The sequence below is a fragment of the Aedes albopictus genome, chromosome 1 (assembly GCF_035046485.1).
Source record: "Aedes albopictus strain Foshan chromosome 1, AalbF5, whole genome shotgun sequence".
In the NCBI taxonomy this organism is placed as follows: domain Eukaryota; kingdom Metazoa; phylum Arthropoda; class Insecta; order Diptera; family Culicidae; genus Aedes; species Aedes albopictus.
In genome coordinates this window covers 165,569,038-165,581,035 of record NC_085136.1, presented here as the reverse complement: position 1 = coordinate 165,581,035, position 11,998 = coordinate 165,569,038, and the positions used below count along the sequence as shown (strand labels likewise).

The 11,998-nt window shown below is 40.6% G+C and overlaps 1 protein-coding gene across 1 annotated transcript; it reads left to right on the top strand.

Moving 5' to 3' along the window:
- Positions 1-278: 278 nt before the first annotated feature.
- Positions 279-9,879, top strand: LOC109415581 (germ cell nuclear acidic protein). Its single transcript, XM_019689470.3, has 6 exons — positions 279-472; positions 647-1,489; positions 7,963-8,028; positions 8,105-8,297; positions 8,369-8,626; positions 8,687-9,879. Exons 1-6 carry the CDS (start codon positions 460-462, stop codon positions 8,949-8,951), a joined length of 1,638 nt encoding a protein of 545 aa, XP_019545015.3. The 5' UTR covers positions 279-459; the 3' UTR covers positions 8,952-9,879.
- The last annotated feature ends 2,119 nt before the right edge of the window (positions 9,880-11,998 follow it).

The following is an 11,998-nucleotide window of genomic DNA, read 5'->3' as shown; positions in this document are numbered from 1 at the left end:
CTAGGTAAATGACGAAACTTTTGAGCAGGCCGATTTGAACGTGTAATTCGATTCGTTGGATTGTTTTTGTTTTCATCGTGAAACAAGCGTTTGCACACACTTGAATATTTTTTGCATATTCGGATTCCTTGTAAAATTTGCAGTAAATATTTAATATCCAGAAGCATCAGAATTTATTATTGCGGTGGATTGATGGTAAGAAAATTTACCCTAAAGCGTGCTTGAGTGTATTTTGTCCTACCTTCGTTAGCTAGTAATCTTGGCAGTAGTTTGTTGTCAAAATACCAGCGCCGGCGTCGCGTTTTGTGGCTTCTGTCTGACGGAGGTAACTTATTTTCCGTCACTGTGAGTTTAAAATAAAACGTTGATGGTTGATTTTGTGATTAATTGCACGAACAAAAGTGATTATTTTATTGTATTTAAACCAAAAGGATCGTCTAAATACACCAATTTGCGACAATGTCTATTCCAGGTAAGATTTATCAATGAATAAAGAAAATCTCATGCTCCAAACGACGGTTGACGGAACGTTGTTGGTATGACAGTGACTCCCAACCTGTTGTTTACAGAACCATTGCCATCAGCAGAATTTTATTTTCTTGAATTGTGAAAACAATGCCATTATAAAAACACTTTCGATGTTCAGTTTTTTCAGAATCCTTAAGCTCCACAGTGGATTACCGTCAAATGCATTTGACCGAACCATTTTCCCAAGCATTATGCGTGAGCGACTCCGACGAAACACTTTCACAAGATACCTTCCGGACGGGGTCCCCATCGCCTGTAAAGGAAGAACAACATTCCGTCGCCGTCGTAGATCTGACCACGCTATCGAACAGCTTGAACGACACGGTCTCTTCCAAACGGTCTGAACTGACGGAAACAGTCGATAATACACCTGGCTCACTGATTGTGCTGTCCGACAGCGCCGATTCCTTCTCTGCTGATCTCAACTGCTCGACGGTGAACAACAGCTCTCATAGATTGAGTTCCGCTGCTCAGGCTCGCTTGAACGAGTTTTTCGACAACATTCCCAGCTCCGTTTCGGATGCTGATTTTAAGCTGACCGAAACTCAACTGTCGGACGACAGGTTTGGCCGTTCCTCCGGAGATGACGAAGGTGATAGGGAAGTGTCCGTAGCCGAGACGGATGCCTCCGACAGAATCACCCCGGTGGATAAATCCAGTGAACCGGAGGAGCAGCCTTCACCGCCCGTTAGAAATGTCAAGGTTTCGGCCAAAATCAAAATCAAGGTGCACGTGTCGGAGGAAACGGGCGACGAAAGTTCATCCGACGAGTCGGAGAAACGGCAGACAGATTACCGAGAACAGAAGGCGAATCAGCAGGGGCCGCAAAGGGCAGAATCGCCGGTCATCGATGACGATATGGTGCAGATTCTCACGGAAATTTACGGTGACAAGTGGCGGACACCGAAAAATCTGGCTTTGTGTCAATCGCAACCGAAAAAGGCAGCTGAGTGCCGGAAAGGTAAATATGCATACCTACTGATTAAACGACTCGAAAGGTTTTTACAGGATTACGTTAGGCTAAATAAATTACAACTACAACGGTTTAGTAAAGGATTAACGCACTACCTACTGATGATTAAGAACTTAATTCTTAACATGGACAGGGTGGTGTTTTACGACACTTACCGACCAGGGCCGGATTTACAAATGTGGGGTCCGAGGCCACAGCGTTTTGGGGGCCCTTTATTGAGGATATATGTTTGCCGATATAACACGGAAAAAAGTTAAAAACAATATTGATTCTTACAAATATAATAGGGGTACTCACTAAACAGTTTAAACGACTGCTTAAGCCCGTGGTCACCAAAGGGCGGCCCGCGGGCCGAACGTGAAGTCCGGTTCTCTATGTTGCCGAAGAATCTCTTGCAATGTTTCCTATAGAAGTTGTTCTACTCCGGAAATAATTAAGAATAACGTGTTGAATGTTTCATAAATCAATCCAGGTGTTACAATACTAGCAGTTGAACAAATGGGTCTGAGGATCACTGAAGCCATGATTTTCTGGTTATTGAAATGTTTCGTGAAATTCGGGTCCCCACTGTATGACATTCTAGCGTAAAAACAATGACAATATAAATTTATATGAAGAAAAACATTCTTTTGGCGAGTGTATTCACGGCTTGAGATCCCAGATTCAGTAAAAATTCATGCCTGAGTTAAGAGCAACTGCAAGAAGAATTGATAGCTGTAATTTTCAAGAAATTTCTAGTGAAATTTGTAGTAAAATCGGTGATATCGTTTTTGCGAAATCCCAAAAGAATTTCTAGTGCATCGCTGCTGCAATTTTTGGAGAAGTTACTGGTAGATCACATTAAAGAACAAACCTTTAACAAAAAATTATTCTAACACGATTGCTAGGGGAGGTTCACAAGACTTTGAAATCAAAAAGGAAATTCTAGTAGAAAATGCTGAAGAAATTTTGGAGGGAACTCATGATAAGTTCTAGAAGGAATTTCTGACCTAATTTCCGATAGAATTTTCTATTTATATTTCTTGAAAATCTTCAGCGGAAAACCCGAACAAATTTTGAGCCAAATTCTTAACAATTTTTTTCTGAAATTTCACAAGGAATCTATGGATTTGATCAGGAGTTCATCGTGGATTCATCCTTATTTCAGTAAGCAAATTTCTCAACTCAAAACATTCTTCAAAACTGAAGCTCTTCAACTCTTCATGTTAGATTACCTTTAACAAAATGTTTCAACGGTTTCGTTGTTCTCTGATTTGTGTAAGTTATAAGCTGCCTAAGTAAAATCATGCTCAAGAGTTCAAAAATAAACTTTTAAATGTCGAAAAAAGTGTCTTTAATACTTCCAAGAGCTAGCTCTATAGAAAATTCTTCAAAATATTTACAAACACTAGACAGGAAAAAAAACTAATAAATTCAATACGTACCTTTTGACTATGATAAAGCACAGACAAACAGACATAACACTCTGCGAAACGACTTGGCACATGCATTTATTTAACGATCAATTCAAATTTTGTTTGATTGCCGCGATCCTTCAGCCTATAGAGCTAGCTCTATAGAAAATTCTTCAAAATATTTACAAACACTAGACAGGAAAAAAAACTAATAAATTCAATACGTACCTTTTGACTATGATAAAGCACAGACAAACAGACATAACACTCTGCGAAACGACTTGGCACATGCATTTATTTAACGATCAATTCAAATTTTGTTTGATTGCCGCGATCCTTCAGCCTGCAACACAGCGTCCGTTCCGTCGAGGTTTGCGTTTTTTTTACAGTTTTCCCATGAAAAATGTGTCAAACTACTGTCACGCACACGCAAACGTATGCATTGTGTGGGGAACTTTCCACCAGAGGCGCTTGTGTTCGATCGCTTCGACGTTTGCCATTGTATACGTTGCTGAATGATGCAAACCAAAATTACAGGCGATTTGTGTAGTAGTGTGCGTGTTAGACTGGTTAGACTAACGGCAAATCAAAATTCATCATGGCCGGCAGTCTCGCGCGGTTATACCAACAGGTGGCAATGTGCCAATGAAAAAGACACCGGGCAAACAGTTGTGATGAATTATCTCTAAGAGTTAAGTCTGTTTGTCAGTGTTTATAGGGTTTTGAAGTTCCTCTAGTACGCAGTTGAAGTTTTTCTTCAGGATTTCCGGTAAGTTTTCTTAAGCAATTGCACAAAAAATGTTGATAATTGCAGTCTTGAGATAATCACAACATACCACAATACTACATACACTCCCGTTCAAAAGTTTGGGGTCACCCCCTCAAAAACATGTCATATTTTTAGGCCCATATCTCCGCCAATTTGCGTCCGATTTCAAAACCCTAGGTTTCATTCAAAAGATAATAAGTCAAAGAAACTTTGAACATGATTTAAAAGAAACTTTTTCAAAAAAAATTGTATGTAAACTTAACCTAAAGTTGCCAAATTGTCTAAAAAATGAATATAAACTTACGGCAGTGTCGCTGGAAGTTGGGTCGACCAAATTTTAAGATGAGAGCGGTAATATGACCCATTTTCTATTAGCTTTCATCTGCTTTTTACAAAACTTAGCTAAAAAATCTAGAAGAAAAGTTATTAAGTAAAGTAATTCTTGGTGTCATTGACCAAAAGTTTGGGGTCACCCCTCAAAATGCTGTATCGGCCAAAAGTTTGGGGTCACTATCGTAAAACATGGAAAAGTAATTTGTTGATATCTTTGTCATCTTTCATTCAATTTTAGTTCTTCTTGGCTTATTTGAAACAAAATGAATGATACTTACTGCATAGACATTGAACCACACATATTTGTTGAAATTTACATACTAAAACTTAACGTAAAGTTGCCTCATTTTTTGAAGCGTGGTAAAATGTGCTATTTTTACATAACATTTTTATATACAAAAATCGTTAAATACGTTAAGTTGAAGAAATCAAACGTAAATTTAGTTAATTATCTTTGAAATGAGCCAAAAATAATTAAAATCACTTTTCCATGTTTTACGAAAGTGACCCCAAACTTCTGGCCGATACATCATATTGAGGGGTGACCCCAAACTTTTGGTCGATGACATCAAGGATTAATTTACTTAATAACTTTTTTCTAGATTTTTTAGCTAAGTTCTGTAAAAAGCAGTTGAAAGCTAATAGAAAATGGGTCATATTACCGCTCTCATCTTAAAATTTGGTCGACCCAACTTCCAACGACACTGCCGTAAGTTTATATTCATTTTTTAGAAAATTTGGCAACTTTGGGTTAGGGACAAGGTATTTGGAGTACATAGCTCAAAGTTTCTAGAGCACCGTTTTTTAGAACCGTTGAACGGATTTGGATGAAAATGCACCACGATAATGTTCAGTGGTTGTCAACAGCGTGATGCATTTTATTCCAAATCCGTTCAACGGTTCTAAAAAAACGGTGCTCTTGAAATTTTGAGCAATGTACTCCAAATACCTTGTCCTTAAGTTTACATACAATCTTTTTTGAAAAAGTTTCTTTTAAATCATGTTCAAAGTTTCTTTGACTTATTATCTTTTGAATGAAACCTAGGGTTTTGAAATCGGACGCAAATTGGCGGAGATATGGGCCTAAAAAAATGACATGTTTTTGAAGGGGTGACCCCAAACTTTTGAACGGGAGTGTACATACATTTTTTTCTTTGTTTTTGAGACTTTCAGCCCTGAGCTGGTTGGTCTCTTTACATACATGCATCTTGCCAGTAACTTCTTATAATAAAAACCAAATGAGGACAAATTTCTTGCACTACTTTTTTTCCTTGCTTCACATTGTTTTCGCGAATTGAAATTTTCTGGGGTCCTCTAAAATGTGAGGACCCGGGGCCCTGGCCCCCTGCCCCCCACTAAATCCGGCACTGCTTACCGTATTTCAACATGCTTCAAAGTTCATGTCTTAACCTATATTTTACATTTATGCTGATCTTAAACTAAAAATCGAGTAAACCCTGTAAATTATTGACATTGGAAATCGCCTGGGTAATTTAAAATTCTGCTATGGTTTATTACAAGTATTATAGTACAGGTATTATTTGCAAGTTATTACAAATAGTATACCAACGTGCACGTTTATTATGTTGAAGTTTAACAACCGGCCCTTGATTCTCAACCTGCACATTCTTTTGTCGATCGGCCACCAATTGATTACGCGCCTCTGCATATCATCACGATGAAAGCTGTTCCCATCTCGCGTGTATTGCCACAGCTAAGGTAGATGCTCCTAACGTTCGCACCATGGATCCTATCCTGCAGCGGCACGATGGCAATCTCGCGGTGTTTCAGTAGATATGAGCAGTGCTGAAAAATTAATTTCGTCATATCTAAATTCAATCACCTACAGTTCATTTTAGAAGCTGAACCTGAGAATATGGTACATGAAAAACTTGTGCGGCTAAACCAGTTCTGCAAGAAAGTCACGGAAAAAACTATACTTTTCGAATATTTAAGGTAAATGTCACGCGAGAGTGCGGGAGATTGGCATCTAATAGCCGAAAGAGAGATAAAGTTGTGAAAGACGGACCCGGTTTAGGGTGGTGCTTCGAATCCAGTTTGACTTTCTATTCTGCAGAGTTGTAACTTGTTCTGTAGCTTAGTTGGTTAAAGCGCCGGACTAGCGATAACGGAGTCGTGGGTTCGAATCCCACCAAAACAAGTGGTAATTTTTTCACAAATTTATCTCTCAATTTGCCAACTAAACGTACTTTGACTAAAAATACTTCAAGTTTTTACGTCCAAATGTCACGGACTACCTTCGAAAAATGCCAATGATATTCACGGTGAATATCATTTGGCATTTTTCAAAGTTAGTCCGTGACATTTACCTTAAATATTTAAAAAATAGCAGCTTTTCCGTGACTTTCTTGCAGAACTGGACTAGTCGCACAAGTTTTTCATATACCATATTCTCAGCTTCTAAAATGAACTGAATTTTTCAGCACTGGATATGAGTGCTCCCAATGAATTTGAATCGCAAGTCCTTTTTGTTCGCTGAGATCGTTACTGTTGCTGATTTTTCGTTGCAATGCTTTTTAACGGCTGGCTCGCAAGGTTGAACACCAAACCCCTACTTTCCGGGCGACCGTATTGCACAGTTGAGGTTAGAGTTTTTCTCTGATACTTAGACGTCGAGTCGATCAGCGGGCTTGGTGGTCTAGTGGCTACCGCTTCTGATTCGTATGCAGAAGGTCATGGGTTCAATCCCTGGCCCGTCCTTTTCATCCTACTTAATATCTTTCTATCCACTTTCTCTCACTCTCTCTTCTCTACATATACAACTCATGTATATTCATATGTTCATAGCCATCGCTAGAACCAGAAACGAATTGAAAAAAGTCGTTTTTCTCCCTTCCAACTTCCACTCACAGCACAGTGTATATATAGCCTATAAGTTATGCAACCAAAGCGTGCTGTGCCGCTTGACCTTATTCACCTTATTCACCACACAATCTATCACGAACACTATAAATAACCCTATCCATGGATCGCATCACCGACCCAACGGTGACTCCCAGATCTCCCATCCTTTCCGTCTAACAAATACCCCAGTCCGTGCGGGTTGTGGGACGCAGAGTGCTCTCGGTCTCTAGTAGCAACAACCAGTACACTCTAACATTCCTTTCCCTTCCCAGCTGACTATAAGGACTTGGCCGGCGCCGTTATTGATCAAATATGCATGAGCTGCTAAAATTGCACTTTGAGAATAAGTGGAATGTCCCAGCCCCTTATTCAGTTGGATCACAGTGCAACTGGTACCAGTTCAGATCAATCACGGAGGAGCAACCATTGACATGTATAGTCAGAATTGATCGATCGTTGATCGATACTTATGCCGTTTTTCTTTTTGATCCAGTTCCAACCTGGGTTGGAACTGGATGAGATCACAATTTCAACCCCAACCCGACCTCGGTTTCGCTTGTACTAAAGTTTGTTTGACGTTTGTTTATTTACACATTTTCCGCCAATCCAGTTCCAACACAGGTTCAAAAAGAAAAACGGCATTAGACGTCGAGTCGATCAGCCGCCCAGAAGACAGACGCTGCTGTGAGTCGCTCCTCTTGGATAACGAACGCTTAGGTTTGCGGATGCAAACTTCCCCTCCCCTGTCAGCCTACGACCAAAGTTTCCACCGGAGTTTCTTACCCAATTTTCCTTAAGGTTATTCGCTGAGGTAGGAATAGGAGTTGTTGGGCAGAGGCTAATAGAACTCAATGGGGTCAGAATTGTCTACGCAAAATGGCAGGAATTGATTCTATGTTCCAGGTTCCTCTCTAGAGCCACCATGTCGCAAACTAACCGTCTTGTTGATGCTACTAGCACTTTTCACGCGAAGGGACAGGGCGTTTATAGTGACTTATAATTCGAAGCAAAATTTAGATGTTTAGATGTTTTTCGAATCGTTCGAATTTTGAATCGAATTCAATTTGCTATTCTTAATAACTCACTTTCCGTCATTACAGACCACAAGAGACCCATCCTAGCAACTCGAGACGGCAAAACTGTATCATTCCTGCAAGCTCTAGATGGTAAAGTATTCCGCAGGGAATAACGATTTAGGGGATAGATGATTAAGCATATGCCTAAACTTTTGTTGTTTTCTAGAGAAGACTCCTCTGGATTTGTGCACCGCGGAAACCAGAAAGTACAGAACTAACTTCAGCAGCACTAAGGACAAATTGATGGTCCAGTTGTACGAGATGTACAACCAGAATGTGTTTGAAAACAAAATGGATATACCGCTAAGCTGGAACAAGAAATTGACCTGCACCGCCGGACGATGTTTCAATATTAAAAAGTAAGTAGAATTTAATATTTTATTTCATTAATTTAATAAAACGTTTCCTACAACTTACTTTTCTACATCAGGAACGGAGAAAGATCCTGCAGAATAGAGTTAAGTGACAAAGTTATAACGTGTGCCGAACGAATGCGGTCTACTCTAATACACGAAATGTGTCATGCGGCCGCATGGATCCACAACGGAGAGAATGGGCATGGCAAACACTGGAAGAATTGGACCTACCGTGCTCGACGAGTTTTCCCCGAATTGCCGCCCATTACCGTGTGCCACCACTATGAGATCGAGTACAAGTATACCTACCAATGTGTTCTGTGCAAGGCCAAGTAATGATTTCGCTTCGATCTGCCAAAATAGTTATTTAACTGAAATTTGCCCTCTTCCAGGTATAATGCTCACACCCGTTCGAAGAAGACCGAAAATATCCGATGCGCCTACTGTCACGGTAAGATTGAACTATTTGTTAATAGGAAAAACAAAGACGGCGCCACAGTTGCCACTCCGGCAAAGAAAGGCAAAGGCTTTGCAGCGTTCGTCAAAGAAAAGTACAAACAAGTCCGACAAAACGAGAATAGCCATGCGGAAACTATGAAAATTTTGGGGGAAAAATTCGCTGGACTTAGCACAGAACAGAAAAATATATATACTTAGTAGTAACGTGACGATAACAAGGTAAACTGTTTAAATGTTTTCTGTGAAAACGTGCCTTTTTTATTTTGTTTAGTAGTTTAAGTTTTGTAAAGCGCGACACAAAGAAAGCGATCAATTACACAAGCACGTGGACAGCGTGCTTGTATCAATGTATCAGACTTTGGTTGTGTATAATTGGATTTACCTGCTTGTGATCACAAAACTATCACCTATTAATTGGAAATCCAGCACATATGGGATTGGTATGCGATTATAGGCAGTGAATGTAAATGAGCCTCGTCTTGTCTATAACTTTATATCTGTAACATTTGTCAAAATTTTACAGCTGGAAGCAATATTAACAAAAAACCCTGGCACAATCTCAATACATGAACCTTGAAATCTTCCACTGCCTATCGTACATACCGAGTCGAAGCCAGATAATCGATTAAGTAAAAAATTAAAGTTAGAGTATATAATTAAACCTGGTTTAACGCTTAAGCCAGGGTGAAGAAATTGGCGCACTTAAAAAGCATTGCAGTTAAGGGAACGTTCAAAAATTACGTCCGAGATTTGGGGGAGGGGGTGTCTAGAAATCCCGAAAAACGATGGACGTTATAAATTAACCCTAAATCGTTCGCACCGAGCGAACGTCTACTGTACAAAATCCTGCTATGCGGATACTTTCAATATGCAACTCTCATGATCTGGTACTTTTTCACAAATTGACATAAAAATTCGCATTTTTTATTATATGTAGCACCTATTTGGAAATACATCGACAATGATGACTATTCATAATGTAAACTCAAAAGTGATGAAAAGTCACATGGGACTGTTATGCGAGTGGAGGCAGTACAGTTGTTGCAGAATTAAGTAGGCCATATTTTAAGTTTTATTACTGACACGGTTTTTGATTTTTCTTTATTAAAACTTTTTGATGTTTAACATAAGATTAAATCGCATTTACATAAACTGAACAATCCGAACGATCCTTGTTTCTACCAAGATAATATATTAATCGGTTCACAGTTTCGCTACCGTAATAGTCAGGCCCGGATTAAGGATTGTGGGGGCCCGGGGCCAGAGCGGATGTGTAGGCCTCTCGGAGAGATGAGCAAGAATGTTTTTCTTTATTTTCGAACAGTACTTGAGAAATATGAAAGTCATTGCAACCAAAAAAGGTTTTTGTGGGTCCCCTCAAATGTGGGGGTATGGGGCCCTGCTCTTGAAAAGAAGCAAAAGTCATGTGCGATAGCGGAATCGAGTTTAGTTCTACCCCTACAGGTGTCGGAGATAATCAAGTGGTTCCTTAGCTTAACGTCCGTCTAGCGAATTGGGTGTCTTGGGTTCGATTTCCACCGGAGCACGTATTTGTGTTGTGTACATGAATGTCAAAGCGTTTAACAAAAAAATATACTTTGGAACTCTATACAAATGCGCTAGGCCCCACGTCTGGTACCAATGTAACAAAACAAATGTTGGAACCTGTAGCAGGCCTCGCCTGATACTAATAATAGTAGTAGGCCTGGAATCTAGAATAAAATAAAATGTCATTGCCAACCACCAACCAAGTCAGAAGCAATAAACTCTAGCTCCTAGCGACCTATTTTATTCCCTTGGTTACGGCCGTGGTTACGGCAATATAACAGTTGGCAATGAAAAGAAAAAGTTTGAAGCTACTCGAAGACCCTAATGAAAAAAAAAACCGGAAACATCAAGAAAATGCCCGACGCGGTTCTGAAGAACGCTATCCTGCAGCTCACCAATCTCATCGCGCGGCAGCAGCAGATTGAAGGGCACCTCTTCTATCTATCTCTTTCGCGTGCATGTTCAGGAGAGTGAGTGAGAAAAAAGAAAATGCTGGCGGCAATGTCCGGGACTACACGCTGGATGAGACCGTCACGAAGCTGAAGAAACTTTTCGATCGATAGAGTTCGATCTTTCATTCCCGTTACCAATGCCTGCAGTACGCAAAAAGTGACGCGGATGCAGGGTTGATAAGCGTCCTTCTCGTCATCACTGCGTGAAGATAACAATAAAACAATCTTCGTCCGAAAGAACAACGGTGACAATTAGCCTTTTTGTCGCCGACTGCGGGCGTCACGACGAAGCTCAATCATAAATAGTCACCCACCAACTTTTTCGTCGTCCTCTTTGTTCCCTGGAAACGAGCGACGACGGGCCAAGCGAACGCCAACTGGGAATAGCTTTTATTGACGTTTCGGCACTTACGGTGAAACCTCACTAGCTCAGTTGGTAAAAGTGCTGTATTGGCAATCTAGAGGTTCGTTGTTTGATTCCAGGTGCAATTATTTTTTTTATTAAAATCTTTTTTTTTTGTGTGGCAACATTGACTCCGTCGGCAAGATGCACTTGGACGAAGAGCGTAACAAAACGAATGAAGATTTTGTATTCGTCACGACGCAAGCCCTTCGCGGCGATTCGCTGGCTTGAATGAGTCATCCGATGTGGAACGAGCATGGATCACGATCTAGTTTTCGTTCTTGTCGTCGCCTTTTTGTGGTCGTTATTTCAGCCCTGCGCGGATGACTTCACCTCGTATGCTGCCATGACGAAGAAATACTGTGAAGCGTTTCAACTCTCCAAGCTTGCTCTGGATCAATTCGAGGCGTTCCGTTTCGTCTGTGGACTTCAATCGCCACGGGAATACGAACATCCGAGCAAGATTGATCTCGAAGCTGGAAGCCGACGAAACCGCAGTCAACGAACTAGGAGAAGAGGCCAGCAAGGTGACCCTAAAGCACCTAGTGGAAGAACGCCATCGTGTGGCCAACCTCTAGCATGACACACTGATGGTGGAAAACACAGAAGCTCGCAACGTCAACATTGTCTCCTGCAAACCGAATAATCATGTGAAGAATTTGAAAGTGCCCAAAACGCCTTGCTGGAAATGTGGTGACCAGCACTACGTCCGCGAGTGTCATGCATGACACACTGATGGTGGAAAACACAGAAGCTCGCAACGTCAACATTGTCTCCTGCAAACCGAATAATCATGTGAAGAATTTGAAAGTGCCCAAAACGCCTTGCTGGAAATGTGGTGA